Source organism: Mus pahari, chromosome 19 (assembly GCF_900095145.1).
Source record: "Mus pahari chromosome 19, PAHARI_EIJ_v1.1, whole genome shotgun sequence".
NCBI lineage: Eukaryota > Metazoa > Chordata > Mammalia > Rodentia > Muridae > Mus > Mus pahari.
In genome coordinates this window covers 33,238,323-33,258,852 of record NC_034608.1, presented here as the reverse complement: position 1 = coordinate 33,258,852, position 20,530 = coordinate 33,238,323, and the positions used below count along the sequence as shown (strand labels likewise).

At 49.5% G+C, this 20,530-nt stretch overlaps 1 protein-coding gene across 4 annotated transcripts; it reads right to left on the bottom strand.

Annotated features, from left to right (window-relative positions):
- Positions 1 to 2,493: 2,493 nt before the first annotated feature.
- Cln8 (CLN8 transmembrane ER and ERGIC protein) lies at positions 2,494 to 12,688 on the bottom strand. Of its 4 annotated transcripts, none has more exons than XM_029531935.1 (3): positions 12,578 to 12,688; positions 5,049 to 5,707; positions 2,494 to 3,756 (listed from the first exon to the last, which is right to left on the bottom strand). In XM_029531935.1, the coding sequence occupies exons 2-3, from the start codon at positions 5,589 to 5,591 to the stop codon at positions 3,433 to 3,435; spliced, it is 867 nt and encodes a 288-aa protein (XP_029387795.1). In that variant the 5' UTR covers positions 5,592 to 5,707; positions 12,578 to 12,688; the 3' UTR covers positions 2,494 to 3,432. The 4 variants fall into 4 exon arrangements, with proteins under 4 accessions (XP_029387795.1, XP_029387796.1, XP_029387794.1 ...); XM_029531936.1 differs by lacking the exon at positions 12,578 to 12,688 and adding an exon at positions 12,466 to 12,527; XM_029531934.1 differs by lacking the exon at positions 12,578 to 12,688 and adding an exon at positions 12,057 to 12,144.
- Positions 12,689 to 20,530: the final 7,842 nt, after the last annotated feature.

Genomic DNA, 20,530 nt, shown 5'->3' with positions numbered 1-20,530 from the left:
AGCCACAATCAGAGACAGCCCCAGCCAAAGAAAATACGTAAGTCACCATGTGTCCAGCCAGCGATCCTTATAAAGGTCTCCAGGAAACTCACTTGGGCTTCCTGCATCTTTCCAGCCCTTCTGCTCCTTAGATACATGGCATATCTTTCTCCTGGGAGTAAAGAAACATTCCACGTAGGAAGGACTGGGCCTCTTCCTGACCGAAGCTGCCAGCACCTGACTTTGTACCTCCAGCCTACAAAACTAGAAATGGCTAGTCTCTGCTCTTTCTCTGGGACCCAGGCTCAGGTGTCGCCCCTACAGCGGCACACAGGACGGAGGCAATTCCTAGTTCCCATCAGGAGGGTCACTGCAGGCTGTGTGACACAGGGACTTAAGGGCTCAGGTAGGGGTAATGGCCTCTTGCTAGCAATGTTGCCGTGGAAGCCACAGGGCCTACTGAGGAGCTGACTGTGGAAGGAGAGCCTTGTGACCCATATGCCTCACAGAAGACAACAGCACACAGCCAGGCTGTGCCTCGCCAAGACCAGTGCTACTTTGAGGAGCCTATGACATGCTGAGAGAAGTTGGAGCCTTGGTGCTAAATTAAAGGGGCAAGGGCAAGCCATTGGGAGGAGATGGGGAAGACGCTGGGTTGCTTCCCATCAGTCAATGCCTCCTGACCATCACATTCTCTAATTCTGAAAACATGGGAACATGTAAACATCTAAGTGGAGAGAAAGGGAGAACTTTTTTTTTATTTTTCCATACTGCTCAAGTAGGAGAGCATCTCTTCTCCAGTGGCTGGAGACAGAAGTCAAGCAGGCTTCCTACACGCTGGGTAAGTTCTCTAAGTTTTCTACTACTAAGCGACACCCCGTTCTAATTCCTAAACAGCTGATGTAGGAGTCTAGTGGGGCACACGTGCAGCGGAATCTTGGCCAGTGTGGGCCACAGCGCAGGCCAGCCTAGGCTCACATTAGTGAGCTGTGGCTCCTCAGTGTCCTCTGGACCACGCCCTTCTCTGAGACCTGTCCGGCAGGATACTGGAGACCACAAAGGTACTATAGCTGGGAAGGGTGGCCACTCTCTAGGTCAGTTGTTCTCAACCTGTGGGTCAACCTGACCTCTTTAGTGGTCAATCGACCCTTTGACAAGGGGTTGGAACACGTGGATATTTAATTATGATAATAGCAAAATTACATTTATGAAGTAGCAACGAAAATAACTTCATGGTGGGGGAATCACCACAACTGTATTAAAAGATCATGGCAAGAGAGCCACTAGTCTAGGCAGTAAAGGCAGGGACTATCGTTCCCTTCATCGCAGAGCTTTCTCATGAATACTTGTCTCCAAGGTTCCGGGGAGAAGTCCTGGTCAGAAAAGAGATGTATGTGGAGCGACCAAAGGTCACCTGAGCTACGGAATGACACTCAGCTGACGCATGTGAAGACAGAGGATGTAACCTGAGGTCACACTTGTTGTAGAGGCCAGAAAAAGTCAGATGAACTCCCTGTCCTGGGTGGTCTTATGTGTTAGCTTGATACAAGCTATTGTTACCCCAGAGAAAGGAGTCTCCCTTGAGGAAATGCCTCCATGAGATCCAGCTGTGGGGCATTTTCTCAATCAGTGATCAATGGGGGAGGGCCCATTGTGGGTGGTAACAGCCCTGGGCTGGTAGTCTTGGCTTCTATAAGCCAGCGAGCAAGCTGAGCAAACCAGGGGAAGCAAGCCAGTAAGTCACATCCCTCCATGGCCTCTGCATCAGCTCCTGCTTCCTCCCCTGTGTGAGTTCCAGTCCTGACTTCCTTAAGTGATGAACAGCAACGTGGGAAAGTGTAAGCTGAATAAACCCTTTCCTCCCCAACTTGCTTCTTCGTCATAATGTTTTGAGCAGGAATAGAAACCCTGACTGAGACACTCTCCAACCCCATCCTGGTCCCATGAAAGACTTGCCAACATGTTCAGGACTCGGAGTGTTCTCAGACACTCATGTGAGCTTCGGGTCACATTATCAGACAGGAAGTGTGTTCGGGTTTTGGAAAGAGCTGTCACTTTATTAAGCCTCTGCCCAGTTTAAAAAAACAAAACAAAACAAAACAAAAAAACGCCAGGCTGGTGCCTTGACAAAGCAGTCACAGGATCTACAGGGTTTTCAGTTTAGTTGATCATCTTAGGAACACAAAGTAAGGGCTTTCTTAGACTGAAATAAATAGGTGTCATACCTCCTCATCAAGTTAAAGGGCTGCTGAGGCCAACGGTCCATGGCAAGCCTAAGTCACACATGATTTTCAAGAGCAACCACCATTTCTCAGGTAGTTTTGACAAAACAAAACAACAACAAAAAACCCCAAACAAACAAACAAACAAACAAACCCTTGTACTTTAATTGTTCTCTGGGAAAGTTTCTTTTTTTCTTTCTTTTTTTTTTTCTTCTTGATTTTTTGAGACAGGGTTTCTCTGTATAGCCCTGGCTGTCCTGGATCTCACTCTGTAGATCAGGCTGGCCTCAAACTCAGAAATCCACCTGCCTCTGCCTCCCGAGTGCTGGGATTAAAGGCGTGCGCCACCACGCCCAGCCTCTCTGGGAAAGTTTTTGTGTCTGCCGATAGCATTGCTAGCCGGTGTCTGGAGGTCTAACCTGCAAACAATGCGATGAGAACATGTCCCCATGGTCACGTCAGGCAAGCTTCTTGCTCTGGGCCCTAGCGACTCGGGATGATCGACTTTGAGTACAGGACCCCCTCCAGACACCTTATTCTGTCAATTAAGAAGTATATCACTAAAAATTCTCATTTAAAAAAATAAAGAGGTTATTAGGTTCCTTGTTTTTTTTTGTTTGTTTGCTTGTTTGTTTGTTTTTGAAGTACAAGATTTCACACCACCACCACGCCAGGAGGGGTGGGCAGACTCTTAATGAGCCCTTACCATAACTCTGTCCTCCCGCCTCTTGCCACTAGAGGGCAGTGCACTGCCACGGGCTTAAAATTACCCAGGCTAGTAAATAAATATCATCAGCAAATCACATTTTCTTAGGGTCAATTTGTTGCAAGGAAAAAGAACACAACTTCCAAATAAGGCACATCCACGCCCACACGAGGTCCTTCCTGATGAATCCTCTCAGGGCTCCAGACTGGCCTCCTCGGCGGCCGGCACACCTGGCCTTCAGAGCTCCTTCCCTAACACTGCCTTGGCAGATACACTGTGGCTGGGGCCACGCTGGGAAGACTCAGAGGAAAGTCATGATGGGCAAAGACCTCTTGCAGGCACGTCAAGGCCCCAGCAATACTTCACGGGTACTTTAGAATTCATAGTGAGGAACAAGTTAGTATTCGCCTAGATATAAACTCACTCATGTCCCCATCCATACGTAAAGAGTCACTGTGGAGCTTTGCCCAACCCTGGACGCTCCCCAGTCGGCATCGTGGTCCACCCGGTCCCTGGGCGGGACTGCTACAGCCTCTTTTTCCGAGGCACCTGGCCATTGGTCCTTTCTTGCCTGCTGCCCTTGGCTTCCTCCTGTGCGAAGTTCCAATCCACGGGATTGAGGAGCTGCTGGGTCTTCTTGTGTGTCCAGTAAGGGTTAATGACGACCGTGAGCAGGGCCAGCCCAAAGAGGAACAGTGCCCAGTGGGGCAGGTGCAGGCTGCTGGTGAGGGCCTCCCAGTGACAGAAGCACACCCACCACATGTGGTAGGTGAGAATCATCCGGCAGTGAAACATGTGGATCATCAGCCACTGGTTGACCTTCCAGAACAGGGAGTCTGACCACCCAGCCTGCGGACGAAGCAAACCCGAGTGTCAGTCAGTCCGGGGCAGGGGAAAAGGCGTCTGTGCCCTTCACGCACCGCGCTGCAGACGCAGATCAAAGCGCTAGGCTTCTCGCCAGCACTGGCTCTCCCGGGGCTCAATTCTGAAGGAAGATGAAAGCCGGAGCCAGCACCTTATGGGGCTGCTTTCCTACTCTAAAGGCAAAACTCCAATCTTTTCTATCTTGAATTATCTCACATATCAGAGAACCAACAAGTCCTGCTTATCTAGTAGTGGCTTGAGCACACACACCCTGGAGCAATTTGGATGGGCTGCGTGACCTGGTTCTTGCAAGCGCTTTCAGAGGGCCCTGGATGCAGGTGAAAATGGACTTGGTGGGACACTGTGCCACGAGCACAGAAGTGAGTTTCAGCAGCTGTTGCTGATGCTCTGCGCCGTGGACATAAAGCCAGGCCCGGCTACCCCACCTAGACCAGGTGCTTCCCACAGGCAGGGGCAGCCGCTCCCTCCCAGGATGAGACTCTGCCCTGTGTGAGCAGAATTTGGGAACTCAGTGGCTGGGGAGGGGACCCCTGGAGCCAGCTTCCTGGGAGGTCAGGAAGCTAAGGTCTGACTATTTTGGGGGAGGCAGGGCCACTGGGTCTGAGACAAGGCTCATACCTCTTGGTGGACCAGGAACCAACTTTTGAATACGGTAAAGAAAAGAAAAGAAAATTGCTCTCAAACTACTGTAAAAATACATGATATATTCTAACAACCCCCCACCCCAAGTCAATGACTTAAGGGGTGGCCTTTTGAGTATACAGAATATCACAAATAGATCTCTTCAGAATGTTGTAAGTACTGAAGTTAAAAAAAAAATAATAATAATAATGCTTTCTATGACATATAACATGTCATTTAGTCCTAAGAGCCACTAATCTTTCTTTGAATTCTAAGACTTAAATATAAGAAGCTGAGTGCCAGGTGGTGGTGGCACAAGCCTTTAATCCCAACACTTGGGAGGCAGAGGCAGGAGGACCTCTGTGAGTTTGAGGCCAGCCTGGTCTACAGAGCTAGTTCTGGGGTAGCCAACCAAGGATACACAAAGAGACCCTGTCTTGAAAAACCAAAAACCAACCAGCCAACCAACCAACCAACTAAATAAGAAGCTGAATTCAGTTAGGTGATGTCTTACTGCACAGGTCCTAAGGCAGGTCCCAGTGACATTCCAGCCAATGTAGCACTGTGTAAGGCACCCTGCTCTGCAGGCAGCCATCGGGCTCCCCCCTCCCCCAACCCCTCAGGACCGCACTCACCTTCAGGAGCATCCAGGAAACACAGGTGAAGGGCGTGCTCATCTCTAGAAGCAACGTGGTCATGGCGAGATAGTGGCCAGCTCTGAGATTGATCGCTGAACCCAGGAACCCGAGAAAGGCAAAGAGGTGGTGGACAACCAGAAACAAGTCAAAGGTGCGGAAGAACAGGTTGGACAGGTGAACGGCCACATTCTCAAAGAAGAAGAAGCCAGTGGCCGTGGTGATGTGAAACCAGCACCAGTTCTGCTGCCCGAGAGCTTTGTCGGCGTAGAGCACGGGGTCTACCAGCAGGGCCCACAGGCCTGCAGCTGTGCTCTGGACACCGAAGACAGCACGTGTCGCTGCCAGGTTCCAGAAGACCTTCTCTTTGGCTGCCAGGGAGCGGTAGGTGGCATTCAGGGACGATGAGAGCTGGTGGCAGACCACAAAGACGCCCAGGTAGAAGACAAAGCCGGCCACCGCTAGAGTGGACCGAATCTTCCACGAAGCGTAGTCCAGGTCGAAAATGCTCTCGGCCACGCCGTGGCTGCTCACAGGAGTCATGATCTGAATCTGGATGCCAGGAGGGCCTCCTGGGCCAACAGCGGGCAGCTGGGCTTGGCACCACACTTCAGTTTTAGCAAAGCTGTCTTTAGGATTTTCCGGTACCCATCCTTAATCTGAAGAAGAAAGAACATTCACCCTGTGCCGACTCGGGAGAAGCGAGAACCACTACTGCCTTCTTCCCACGCACAGTCTACCCACCCACTCCCGCCGCCACCCCCACTTCCACCACAGGACAAAGGTGTGGGGAGCATTTCTTAAGCGCTCTACCTCACTCTTATGCTTACAAAGACTCACAAACCCTGCAAGGTACCTAACAGAGGGCACAGGAGAAAGAAATAAGTTGAACCTGAGATGCTCAGCCACGAAGGGAGGCAGGCAATACCCAGAGATGGGGGCGATGCTTTTCTGGTAGAACTTCAGTCTCGGCTCTAGTCTTCGCAGCAGCCTGGTTATAAACTGCACTATCCAGAGGCTGAACGACTTTAGTTCCTCTGTAAGACTCTAAGGGTTTCCAGAATAAGTCTGTAGGACCGATTGGTGCTTTGGTGTGACTCATTTCCCTGGGCCCCAACCTCAAACTCTCCCCACCTTGCTCCATTCAACAGCCCTTGAGTTCGGAGTTCAAATCTCCCTGGCCTCCTGGCCCTGCCCCTGACCAGCTAGCTTAAATTCACTTGCTTGAGATGCCCTCAAGTCCATGGAGAAGCACCAGGCACTGGGCCAAATGCTCTCATGATGGGCTTCATACAAACTTGCATGCCCTCCGAGACCAAACCTGAGCCACCTTCTGGTACTGAGGCCGAGGACTAGCCTGTTCAGCTTTATAACTCCACTGCCTGGTATGATGGCTGGCACACAGTAGGCCCTCATGAAATACTTGTTGGATGCACGCACAGATTCTAAACTGTGCATGAACGGCAAACGGTACCTCAACTGAACCAGCTGTGTCTGTGAAACCGTATAATCGAGAGTCTCAAGGCTGAAGGAAAATTTGAGACCCTAATGGGCCTTTCACTTCCAGAATCAGTGTCAGCCACAGAAAGCCGGTCCCACAGCAAGTGGAACCAACAACCCTGACCCTACTTCCTCGGGGGCAGGGTGCTTCTCCACACCCGCTTTGTGGGACAGAAGCAGAACTTCACAGCCACCGACAGAACCATGAGTCGGCAGAGTAAGTACCAGAAGCATTGTATTAACATTCTATCTACATGATTCCATCCACTCTGGGGCCACAGAAAAGACCAGAACATGTGGCTTGTGCTAAGCTTGAGTGCTAGGGCTCGTGCCAAGGGACAAAGAACCAGTAGCCATTATTACACTAAGTTGGCAGAAGACCTATAACCAAGGCCAACATCCTGGAAGTGTTGGGTTTCCCCTTACCTTCACACAGGACACAGCTGTGTGGGGACAACTCTGATATCCATGTACCCCCTGCAATCCTGGGAGCCCTGTGTCACCGTCCCCAGTATGTCCCCAGGCACACAGAAATAAATGCTCTCTGGAGATGTTGACTTAGAGGCTGCCCTGGGCACAGCCTATACCTGTGGCTCACACCCCTGCTGGCACCAACACTAGTTTATTTCACGTTTCCAACGACTCCAAAGTTACTCTTACTCACGCAGAATTTAACGTGTTACCACCGGGCGGGGGTATCTGGCCTTGGCATGGCTCTGCATTCGTTTTTCTTTTTCTGAGAATGAAGTTTTAAACATGTAACACTACCCCCACCCCCGACCCCCAGCTGAATACTTTACACTTTGTAACCCAGGCATATTAATGTCCAGTCTAAGGCTAGGAGGGAAGGCAGACCTTCCTTTTTTTCTAGATCTGGAGGAAAAAAAAAGGCCCCCATCTTGCAGTTGTTCACAAGTCATGAGACTGGGAGCAAGTTCCCATTTTGCAGTGATTGTGTGGCAAAGATGTCTGCTCCTGTGTAGCCTGGACCTTGACCTGAGCGGACCCCCTCCTACCCCTCCCGCCCCCCCCCTCCCAACTCTAGAAATCTCTACTAGCTCCACTTCCTAAATCAAGAGACTTGAGTACCACCATCTCAACAAAGTTCTGGTTTGGTCAGAGTAGGAGGAAGCCCAGAGCTGATCAGGGTCAGTGGATCAAAGATGACCCAGCTGAGTGGGTTCTCATGGCTTCACTGAGCACAGTGGCTGACCCCGGAAGAACAGGAGTGACCCCGGAAAAACACAGAGTGTGAAGCACCGCCTGCATCAGGCACACCCAGGCGGTCTGTTACAGCTTCATCAGAGAGACCAAATCTTCAAGGTACCCTTTAGAGCGAGGGCACAGAAAGGAAGCACTGCACGTCTGTCAGTCACTATACTAGCCGGTTTTGTGTGTCAACTTGACACAAGCTGGAGTTATCACAGAGAGAGGAGCCTCCCTTGAGGAAATGCCTCCATGAGATCCAGCTGTGGGGCATTTTCTCAATTATTGACCAAGGATAGGAAGGCCCATTGTGGGTGGTGCCAGCCCTGGGCTGCTAGTCTTGGCTTCTATAAGAGATCAGGCTGAGCAAGCCAGGAGAGCAAGCCAGTAAGGAACATCCCTCCATGGCCTCTGCATCAGCTCCTGCTTCCTGCCCTGCTTGAGTTCCAGTCTTGACTTCCTTTGGTGATGAACAGCAATGTGGAAAAGTGTAAGCTGAATAAACCCTTTCCTCACCAACTTGCCTCTTGGTCATGATGTTTTGGGCAGGAATAGAAACCCTGGCTAGGACAGTCACCGACACAGACACAGCCAAACAGACCTCCTGGCCATTCCAGAGCAGGTGCCAAATAGCTACAGAAGTGATGGATCGCACCCCAGAACACACAGGACACTCCAACCTCCCTCACCGCTTCCCCATGCTGGCTCTGTGCTCGGACCTCCTGCAGTGTGTTTCTACACGGCCACATTCGCAAAGCTCTGGGCGGCCTTCGGAACTAACACCGCCAATCAGCACCCTTCACCTGAGGAGTGGACAGCGAAGTCCACTCCTTCAGCCGTGAGAGTAAAAGGCCATGTTCTGGCTGCCGGCAGCCTGTCTGGTGTTGGCATCTAGCTGGCCATCCCTCATCCCTCCCTGGAGTCCCACAGAGCCCTGCTGGTCCCTCTGCAGTGACAGCTGTGCCCAGGAGGCAGAAGATGACTGCAGGGCCAGCTCAGTTCTCCTTTTGCATTTATTTCTGCACCTCAATCTGACCACATCCCTCTCACATAAGAAAGGCAAAAAAGGGGACACTGAGGTCTCCTTCTGCGTGCCTGCTTCACACCACGCCCGACGTGAGGACTTCTCCATGCTGCTTATTGTGTGAAGCATGGTGCACAGTGGCTTGACACTGCTCCCTAATAACACCTCAGAGCCAACAATGGCCGCCAGGTTCTCCCAGCATCCCTCAGTCCCCACCTGTTATAGGGTCCTCCTGGCTGACACTCCCTTCCCCCTGCTCTAAACTCCTCTAGCTCAGGGGCTGGGCTGCCCTTCCCTCTATAATCCAGCTAACTTGGCTACACTGATCCTTTTGGGCCTCTCGTGTTCCCCTCTTCCCACTCACTCTCCTCACATGGCCAGAATGAGGGTTGTGTTCTCCCACAGTCCAAAAGGCTGCGGGGTTCACCGCACTCCCTGGTTTTGTGTCCAAATGTAGAAAGCGTGTTAATAAGAAAATAAGAACAGGACTGAGTTGCATGTTGCAAGAAGGAGCAGCTAGCTCACGTCGGCTATGTGTGGTTGAGTTGGATGAGCAGTCAGGTCTCCGGCTCAGGTCAGCTCTGCAAGTAGCAGATAAGAATGAAGTACTATGTGACGGCGTAATGCTAGAGAGTGGCCACCGCCTGGAGCGAATAGAAGCAGAGGCTCACAACAGCCAGGCAGAGACCCTGATGCTCTGACAGAAGATCATTGTGTCGTCAGGCTCTCCCACCAGAGAACATCTGATTGATTGCTGCTCTGGCCGAATCAAGTGAAGGGGGTCCAGAGGAAGAAGTTGGCGCCTGAGACACGCCGAGCGAGGGACAGATTGAGAGCCTTGCCTGTGAGTCTCTCTGCCACTTACTTCTGAATCGGGTACCCCATGTGTGTGTGTTGTGGACTGAGGCTTACCACTGGAGTCCTGAGCCTTGCCTATGAACCTCTCTGCCACCTGCTTCTGAGTCGCCAGGCCTGTGTTGCGAACTGATGCTTGTCACCGTAGTGAATAATCCTTGAGGTCAAATGGTTATCTGGACTCTTGTCTCTCCTTCCCACACTGGCTGTCCCTCCCACACTGGCTGTCACTCTTCCTTGACATATCAATAGAGCAATAGATGACTCTAGGCACGAGGATTCTTCTAACACTTTCAGAAATCACACACATGCAGCTAGCCAAAGTATTTTCCAACGCCAAAAGAAATGTATGCTTAACAAAGCTGAAAAGAAAACTATTAAGCCTGGAAATAGAGAACTGAAACCCGAGAACTGAGAGCCCTTAGCAATACCACGGGTTTGGGGCACACGCTGAGTCAGTCTTTCTCTAGATGAAACGTTTCCTTTTTATTAACAGAAAGGCATAAACACACAGCAGCTGTTTACTATGCCTTTGCCTTTTGCAGCACATCGGTAATGCCCCTCACTAATCCTCTCCCACGTGGTTCTCAGTGGCCTAAGAGAAACACTACTGGGATTTATTTACTTATCCAGTATCCTAACAGGATTCTCCAGATTCTCACTACCCTAAGATATATTCTGTCCAGAATAGCTCAGGGAAATGGTTCAGAGAGAACTTCCAAGGTCTAGGAGCTCTGGTTCCATAACTAGAACCTGGAGCCTAGGGCGGGTCTACCAGAGCCTGCCTTGGAAGGCTTGGTGTGTGTAGAGGAATCTCCTATTTTCACCATATCTGATGTTTCCTTAATCATGGCTCACACTCTTCCTGAAGAAAAGTTTAAATAAAAAAAATACAAACCATGGGAACAAGTCCCGTGTATAGCTACCGATTTCATACATAAACACGGTCAGAAAACAAATATCGATACCGACACCGACATGAATTCAAACTGTACCTGGGAGCTGCCACCTCCTCTGTCATTCCGACGACTCTGAAAGCCTTCTAAAAAGCCTTAGGCACCCTTTTCTAAGGCAGCAGAGCCCCAGCCCCAGCCCATGGTATGCTGAGAGCTAGGGGGTCCTTCCTATTCCGGCTCCCTTTCACTAAGTGCTGACACCACCCAGTCCTACCTCGCGGAGATCTGGCCAACATCGCCTTTCACCCTCTGGTCCCATGATGATCCACATTCAAGTTCCTCATCCCCTAACACTGTACGGACCTAGCCCAGCGTCCCGTCGACCCTCTTCGCCCTAAGACTGGTCCATCACTTTGCTCCCCCCAAGTTCTCTTGCGACCCAGGTCGACCTATCCAATTGGACTCAGTCTGAATCGTCCACCCGCGCCCACGCTGGCCCAGGACCTAGACACCAAATGGAATGCTTCCTCCTCGGGTGACCAGGCAATGGCTGCGCTGCTGCAGGCAGGTGTATAGAGGGTGCCCCTCACGTCTCACCTGCATTCAGGTGAGCAGAAGCGGGGCGCCGCCTCTTGGCCCATCAGCTGCTCAGACTCGCTGTCCCAGGAGCTCCTGAGCCATAGACACACCTCGTGACGGGAGTCAGACAGGATACCGGCCGGTGAGTGGCACTGGAGACTAGGACCCCACGCCCATCTGTGTCCCCGCCTCAGCTAGGAGCCCCGCTTTCAGGCCATCCCGCCCCTAGCACCTGAGAAATCACCCACGACAGTGTCGCGCGCTGAGCAAACACTATCCACTGCGCACGCGCACTGCTGAAGACAACAACCCTAAGCCTCGCCTCCCTAGGACACTACCAAGGCAGGCTCGGATGGGGGGGGGGAGGACCATCCCATCCAGCGCCGTGGGGGCGCCTGGAACAGGCTACACAGTTCGCAGCTCACTATGCTAGATTTGACTACCGTGGCTCAAGTTGGTGCTGGAACTTTTAAGAGTGCTACGGAGGGATCAGTGGAGGAATTTCTCAACCCCTACCCCAACTGACCTTCCACGATCCTCTGTGTGGACCGCCCCCAAGACCCTCCTACGTACACCCCTTCACTCCCTGTCCCTTCCCTCTTTCCTAAGTCCCTAAGGCCTCTGATGTCAGAGCGCAGAGGTGAAACGTAAGCGCACGCGTCTCCTGGTTGGTGCTGCCCGAGCTCCGGGCGACTGAATGGAGCCGATAAACTTGCTCAGGCCGACAAAATGGACCGGACTGTGTCCCTTGCTACAGCAGCATTGTCTTCCAGGCGGTGGCAACCAGCTCCTGTCTGCACAAATACAGTACGGACTTACGGACCCTTACTTAGGACATGGTGACTGAGAGGCGTGTGCAGAGCTACCCTGTGCTCCTGCTAAGAGCCAAAGCTAATTCAGAGCCAGCATTATGAGAAGGGCAAAGACCTCCCGACCCATTCCATGTACCTGCTAACCACGCGGGACAGGTAGGGTAGCGGTGAGTGGTGCGGAATCAGTCCCCTGTCTCTGAGCAGATAATGAGCACTTAGAGAACCCTCATCTGCCTAGCGTAGCAGGAAGACCAACCTGGCCCGGGAGTCGCGTCTGGCCTCAACACACCTTGTGCAATGTCTGCTAGTCAGGTGCTTGCAATTGCCCGGCTCTTATCTAGACAGGGCAATTGCCCACCCTACCCTGGATTGCAGACAGGTGGCCACATAGCAGAGCCCTCCCTAGAACCCTTTATCATACCGTATCTTGATAATTAGCTGGATAGCTAGTTTAAAAGACTATAGAAGGAATAGAGCCCGTTCTGATATTGTCTCCGAACACCCAGGAATTGCAACATAGTTAACCAAGCCACCTGCAGAAGTACCTTTAAGAAGCATCACACAAGATGGATAAAATGGCCAATGAGCTGTGACTTCAGCCCTTTGCCCCTGTGACTTGTGATAAGGGCCCCTTTGGAAATGAAGGCCACCAATCACCTGTGTAGAGCCAAGATTTTTACACTGACGTTCAAGTGCTGTTATTTTCCTGAGGTTTCATCAATATTTGGTGCGCTCCAGAGTCCGTGGTTGGCACCTTCGTTTTTCTGTTTTTCTGCTTGGCTGGTATGAGCAATAGCATAGGTTGAGCTGCTTGAAACCCTGTGTCTAAATAACAAGAGAGATCTGGGAGTATAAACATAGTTTCCTAATACTGACCTTTTGCCAAGGTGGAGATAGGAAGGTCAGGGGTTAAAGGTCATCTTCAGGGAAGGAGTTGCTTTTAAGGTCAGCCTGGGTTAGACTGTTGACCAACACCTTTCCCATCTGACCTCCGTTCCGGCATCACCCCTAGCAAGTGTGCACCCCAGGCACGCTCTCCATCTGGCCAGCCTGGCTGCCAGTCTCTTCTAAGCCCTCCTTAAGCCCCTCACTCATCTGTCCAGATGTTACAGTTGCCTGTCCCAGGAACTATGACTCGACTGTTAGTCTCAAGGCAGTTGCCCTCTGTTACTGTGTCATAGGCCATTTGGAGAAGGCAAACTGGAATGGCTTTAATGGAGGGGGGAAGGGCAGTGTCAATTTAACCCTCATTTCCTGGTAGCAAAATGTACTCATTGCGATATTTCATTGTTTCTTCAAGACGACATCTCCTTCTACCATGCGAGTCCTGGGTATTGATGTTCAGTGTGGCATGCCCAGAAATACACACAAATAAAATAATAAACAAGGGGCTGGAGAGATGGCTCAGCGGTTAAGAGCACTGACTGCTCTTCCAAAGGTCCTGAGTTCAATTCCCAGCAACCACATGGTAGCTCACAACCATCCATAAATAGATCCGGTGCCCTCTTCTGGAGTGTCTGAAGACAGCTACAGTGTACTTACATATAATAAATAAATCTTAAAAAAATAAATAAATTTTTTCCTTACAAGACCTTATCAGGTGGGCAATAAGAATTCTCTTGCCAGAAATTTGAAAGAGAGAAGGAATGGGGGTGGGATGGTATATGTGAGAGGAAAGGGAGGGGAGAGATGATGTAATTATCTCGAGAAAAAAAAAAAGAAGGCATTTCTCCTATCTACTTCTTGCTTCTGGATTCAAACATGGCAGAGTTCTCAAAGGGGTGTGTCTCTGGGCGAGATAGGGAGAGAGATTCCTAAACTTGGGCGCATGGAGTCATTTCCCAGAGATCAGTAGTATTTGTGGGACCAGGAGGCACAGACTCTTACATCTATGTAAGCCATATGGCATGTTAACAGCAAGCTCCTCCTCATCTGCCCACCATGTGTGCAGTGTGCCTGGCCTTTGTCTTGTGGTGCAGGATATTGCACACTGTCTCTAGGGAGAGACTGGCTAGCAACCTGCATCTCACAGAGAAAATGCCCTTAAAAATGGATGGGTGAAGTGGGGCCTGGTGGCACATGCGCTTAATCCCAGCACTTGGGAGGCAGAGGCAGNGGCAGAGGCAGAGGCAGAGGCAGAGGCAGAGGCAGAGGCAGAGGCAGAGGCAGAGGCAGAGGCAGAGGCAGAGGCAGAGGCAGATAGATCTCTGTGAGTTCGAGGCCAGCCCGGTCTACAAAGAGAGTCCCAGGACAGCCAGGGCAGTTACACAGAGAAACAAAATAAAGGAAATGGTTGTATGAGGCAGAACAGAAAGGCAGGGGAAATCACCCGAGTCTGAAAAACTCACTGTAAAGATTGCTTTCAATATTCTTAGCAACATTCCTCCCCCTCCCCCCCAGATGGGGTTTCTCTGTGTAGCCCTGGAACTCACTTTGTAGACCAGGCTGGCCTCGAACTCAGAAATCCCCCTTCCTCTGCCTCCCAAGTGCTGGAATTAAAGGCATGCGCCACCAAACATTCCTTTTTAATAGAGATATTGCAAACAAGAATGATAAAATCACAATGAGCCACACTTGCAGGCCAAGGCAGGCTCAGTTTCACCCTCCTCCCAGCCGCAGACCCAGAGTGCTCTGAGCATTTCAAACAGGACTATGAACTTTGGTCACAGTCAAGCACGTGTCTTAACCCTCTGTGTCCTGTACAGACAAGGTTTCTTCCCCTCCTTGTGACCTGTGTTCTTACATGGTGGGGCTGTAATCCTGTCCACTGTTCCTCAAAACCCACAGTGCGAGTTCCTTTACTAGAAAGAAAGTTCGTAGTCTTGGCTGTGCGCTGTCCTGTTCTTAAGTGCTTGACTATTAACACTGGAGCTATTTCTCAGTAAGCTGCAACTCTGCTTTCTGCTGGCTTGCTCGAAAAGGGTTTTCTTTCTGTAGACATACAACACTCCCCTCTCCCTTTTGATGAGACCAGGGTTAAGCCCTTTTCCTTAATCCCCCTTGGTTCCAGTTCAGGCCTTTGTCTGAGAGTCTAAACTTAGTCCGTTGTTCTTTCTGGTTTTCCTGCATGTATGCCTCTACATAACACGAATGCAATGCCCGAGGAGGCCGGAAGAAAGTGCTGGAACTGGAGTTACAGTTTGCCACGAGCTACCACGTGGGTGCCAAGAATGCAACTCAGGTCACCTGGAGTAGCAGTCAATATTCCTAATCACCGAGGCCCTATTATCTATGGACTGGCTGGGACAAGCCTCCTGGCATCTGGTATCAGATGGACCCCCAGCAGTGTTAAGACCTAGATTTACAATGTGTCGAAGGAGCGACTCCTCTCTGCCCTTGGGCATTCCTAGTGGCATATCCCAACCTAATTCCCAGCAAGATCTTCTTACACTTTCTAAGTCCTGACCTCAGGCTAGTTTTAGCAAGAATCCTATCAAGATGGTAAAAAAACAAACAAACAAACAAAAAAAAAAAACCCTCTCTTGCTTGTGGATGAAATTTTTGCAAAAGGGCAGCTTTATTATCATTTGACTTGTCCCCAGGGAAAAGCCTCTATTTTTTTTTTTTTTAAGATTTATTTATTTTATGTATGTGAGTACATTGTCACTGTCTTCAGACACACCAGAAGAGGGCATCAGATTGTTGTGAGCCACCATGTAGTTGCTGGGAATTGAACTCAGGACCTCTGGAAGAACAGACAGTGCTCTTAACCACTGAGCCATCTCTCTGGCCCCGATAAGCCTCTTATAACAAGATCTATGTCCTCACCTGGGTGTTTATTTCTTCTCTAATTTCCCACTGCTCCCCCACCCCACACACACACCCTGTTCCCACTGCCCTTAGATTCAACTTGAGTCCATTCTTGTCTTTGCTGTAGAACCCCACTGCAGGGTATAAACCCTCCCACAACAGGCCTCTGAGGAAAGCCTGATTGATTGCTTCTATTTTTTTTTTCTTTGACTATTGCAAAATTAAAGTTCCTTTTTTTTTTTTTTTTAAAAAAAAAAAAAAAAAAAAAAAGAAGGCCACAGGGAAGCTTTTCTGCTGATAGGAACATTCACCATGTTCTAAAACTGTATCTTTACCTAAATGCGTATCTTCTGGAATTCTGATGAGTTCTGAGCCTTGAAGCCCAATGCCTGGAGGGAGTGCCTGCTGCCAGGAATGGACCTTTGGACAGGGAATTACCAGTAAGGTGACCTTGTACCAGAGCCTTCCTGAGCCAAACCTGTGATTAGAGTGTTGTAGGTGTCTACATTGAGAGCAAATCTCATGACCCCAAACACTTTGCCCTCTGTATGTCATCGGCCACATGGCACAGGCAGGGCTCATTGGGAACTGGGAAGTTAATGGTTATAATCATCTTCAATCTTGGTGGGCCAAAGATATGGCCCTAGCAGTCAGCTACAAGTACCCTGACAGTGACATGGCGCCCATACAGCGCTCATCTGGGTGATTTAGTCTTTGGGGGCCATTCGTCCGTATCTAGGGGCTTTTCTTGGTTGGCTTTTCTTGGTTTCCACAACTTGGGAGGTAGGGTGGTGAGGAGGTTCTGGTCCCTGGAGGTGGGAAGGTACCAGAGGTCCTATAGTGCCAAGTCAATTCACAACAGAAATTATCAGCATGGAATGTAACCAGTGGGAGGATTTAAAAAAACCACACCCAGGAAGAAGAAGAAACACCCCTGTATTAACACTACAGCAGCACAACAACGTTTAGTAGGCAGTGTTGTTCTAGTAGGAATCATGAGGCGGGGTGGGTGTGTTGTTTCCAAAGGGAAGCATTAGTGGAGGGCACTGTGCTCAAGTAGGAGCTATCAGGGCAGAACACCATGCTTCAGAGTGACCCATTTGTAAGGGTGTGTTATAATCTAGGAAGAAACTAGGAAGAAGGGCGCTCTTCTCCAGCAGGCCTTCCACTGCCCCACAAAGGCCTAATGTGTGTGTGTGTGTGTGTGTGTGTGTGTGTGTGTGTGTTTACACTCTTACACAAAGTGCGTGTGGAGGCCAGAGGACAACATTGAGAGTGTCATTGGTCTTCAGCTGCCCCCCACCTTGTATTTGAAACTGGTCCTCCTTGACCTGGAAGTCTTCTGTCTAGGTCAGGCTAGCTGGCCAGTGAGTGGACCATCCTCCTGTCTGCTTCCCATGTCATGATTGTTGAGATTATGGGATGTGCATCACCATACCTGGCTTTAATACGGATGCGAAGGACCCAGACACGGTTCACATGTGTGTAAGGCGAGCACTTTACTGACCGAGCCAACTCTACAAGCAGCCCTAGAGCGGTTCGGGCCAAAATTTTCCTTCCTTTCTTATCTTTGATTTTCTTCCTCTCCTCTTCACCAACCTTTTCCTTCTCTTTTCTTGTCATCCCTTCCCCCCTCCTCCCTTGATGCTGGGGATCTACTTAAGTCTTCTTGGTGCTAGGCAAACACTCTCAGCCACAAAAACAAAACCATATTATTTTCTTTTTCCAGAGATAGAGTTTCACTATGGTGCCCAGGCTGGCTTCAAACTCCTGATCTCCAGAAGTCTTTCCAAGACTTAGGACAACTTCATTGTAATACTTGCACATAACCACCTTGATCTACCTTTTATTTTAGAAGCAGCTTAAGAGACTCAAATCTTCCCTCCTCTGCTGGCCAACACAAAAATGTACCGTGACATGAATCAAATAGAAGGCCATATAAAAAACATTTAGTAAATGATGATATAATAATTCGACTGTTTCAAAAGTTAGATACACTGTGATCAAATAGGCAAGCACAAGAAACAGTAACAGGGGCTCTGCTGTAACAATGTAGATGGAAATACTGTAACTACGATATATAGCTTCTGCTTAAAGGTAACCTGATAATTTAGAACTCAAATGAACAGTGCTTGGGGGTAGGGTTGGCTTGGCTTCTCATTCCATCTGCCGTGTAAACAGAAGAGGGACCTCTTACCGCAGGCCTGTTTCCCCTCCTCCTTCCCCAGTTTTTTAACAGCCCATCCATTTACCTATGGTATTCTAAATTCTAAAAAAAATTATGGTATCTGCAACACACAACAGCCCTGCCCACCCGTAAAGATTGACTTACAAAAAGATAATACATCTAAATGGAAAAATACCAGCTCAAGAGGTATGGGTCAACTTGGCTTTCAGGGAAAAAGACAAGAGGATTCCAAACAAGAGGAAAGAAGGCTCCGAGGATCAAGAAATGCTTGGCTTTCCCGTGTAAAGTCTCAATGAGAACACCTAATAGATAGCTAACCTCCCCAACTCCTCACACGATTTGGGATGGAGAAAAATACGCTTCTTTGTCAAGTTGGACTTGAATAAACTCCCTTCCTCCCACCAAAGTATTTCCAGGTTTTCCACAAGGCAGTGATCAGGGGGAATTCTCAGTCTCCTAACAAGAGTTCACTGTTTCTTCTATTCGATAATTGCCCAAACAAAAACTCACCTAAATATTTTCTTTCTGGTTTTTCATCACAGGAACTTGGCTTTGCCTCCGGATTGGTAACTTAGGAATCAAACTGCGAAGAGCTGAACCAAAACCTCGGATGGGCCGGCTGGGAAACTCGATTCTAAACAATTCCCAAAGTGGTGAAGGGATAAGGCTCCAAATAGCCTCCCAGCCACCAGGAATCAAAACACTTCCTGTCTTCTCTGAGGGCTGACAGAACCAGGCGGGCAAGGCAATTTTAATAGATGACTTCGTAGGCAGGTCTTCATCAGGAATGAGGCCTAAGTTACCCTGCGTGAACAGGCATCCCAGGATGTCCAATAGGAAGCAGTCCTGTTGCCAAGGGATGTAATCATTGCCCCTGCCCTACCTGCTGCTTGCTCATGGCAGTAGCTGGCCTGAGCCCAGTTGTTAGACCTGTTGTGTAAGCTGGATAAAGTAGACTGCATCAGGTGACGAATTGGGATACAGCATCCTGTCAGACCTGTGTGGGCAAGCAGCCTCCTCAAGTGGGTGACCCAGTTGGTGAACACTAAGGCTCCTATGAAGGAGGAGAGCCACGCAGCCCAGCAAGAGTACACACACTTAGCTGCTGGACACACAGAAACAGAGCTCTTATCATTACAGAATTTGGCTTTCTTTTTTCCTCCAGAAACTAACAACATGGTTTGTGTTAATAACTACCAAGAAGCAGGTAGTTACTTGTTTGTAGAAAACAGCGTGACAACTCGAGTGTGTTCTTCATTGAGGGAGCCACTCTCAGCTTTAGCCTTTATTTATTTAAAATTTATGTGTGTACGTATCTATATGTTTGTTTTCTTATTTATTTTATTTTATTTATCTTTTTTGAGACAGGCTTTCTCTGTGTAGATTTAGGTGGCCTGGAATTCGCTCTGTAGACCAGACAGATCTCAAACTCAGAGGTCTACCTGCATCTGTCTCCCAAGTGCTAAGATGAAAGGTGCACACACCACCAGCAGACTTTTGTATACTGTCTGTCTGTGCAACAGTTGCATGCCTGGTACCCTCAGAAGTTAGAGACAGGTATAGGGTCTCCTGAAACTGGAGTTACAGACAGTCGTGAATTGTCATGTGGGTGCCAGGAATCAAGTCTGGGTCCTCTGGAAGGGCAGCAACTGTTCTTAGCCACTAAGCCATCTCCTCAGTGCCTGCTCTGCCCTTTTTCTTTTTTCTTTTCTTTTCTTTTCTTTTCTTTTCTTTTCTTTTCTTTTCTTTTCTTTTCTTTTCTTTTCTTTTCTTTCTTTCTTTCTTTCTTTTTTTTTTTTTTTAAAGGACCCATTTTCCAAAGCCAGGCATGTGGCTAAGGCCTCAGTGGAGGCTTTATGTTCCTGATATTCGTACATTTGTTGCGGTTTATACTTGCTGTGTTATAAGTGACTTCAGACACCCTTGGGGCCTGGCTTTACGCCCAGGTTCACAGCTGTGGGAAGATAGCCAAGGGCTTTCCACAGACACAGGACTGACCCAGAGCGCACCCGCCCTGCTTATTGGGCTCTACTACACAGGAGATAACTAGCTCCTCCTCCTGCTCCTCTTCTTTAGCTCCTCCTGCATCCTTGGGTTCTGGCCCTGTAACCCCGCCCACTTCTCCATCCCTGAGATCTCACTGCAAGGCTAAATGGGTGCTCCTTGTGACCTGCTTGGTGTGGTATGTCTCCAGATTCTAGGGATTTGGTGACTAATAATAGTGGTGGGTCGACTCTAGACTCTGTAGGACAAAAAGACTACACAGGAGAACAAGACCTGTACTCTGGTGGTTGGGAATGGGGACTCTGGAGTTCTGGACTGAGCTGTGGGGGTCCAGGTTTCCTCTGCCATCCTTGCTTAGTCAGATGTGGGAGAGGGGAGCATGGGATGGCTGCCAGGGTCAGCCGTACTCCATGTGACCAACGTTCCACTGTCTTTCGGCCCTGGCTTTCTCTGGGTTTGGCCTATATGCCTGGGTTCTTCTGGGTGGCTCTTTTGAGACTCTCTGGGCCCTGTGAGGCTGCAATCTTCCAAGAGCGATTCACCCATACAGCTAAACGGAGGTATCTGAGCAGCAAGTGCATATATCAAGGCAACTGGGGTAGTGACTGGTGTCTGTCTCACCTTCTAGCACCAACCTCCACAGGATGCCTGGTCTTTCCCTGCCCGTA

Bases quoted from the DNA above. Each gene is read 5' to 3' on its own strand.
- Cln8 (XM_029531935.1), bottom strand. From the start codon at position 5,591: ATGACTCCTGTGAGCAGCCACGGCGTGGCCGAGAGCATTTTCGACCTG. The intron at 3,757-5,048 runs GTGAGTGCGGTC...CTTCGTCCGCAG, and splicing joins TTTCCTGGATGCTCCTGAAG to GCTGGGTGGTCAGACTCCCT.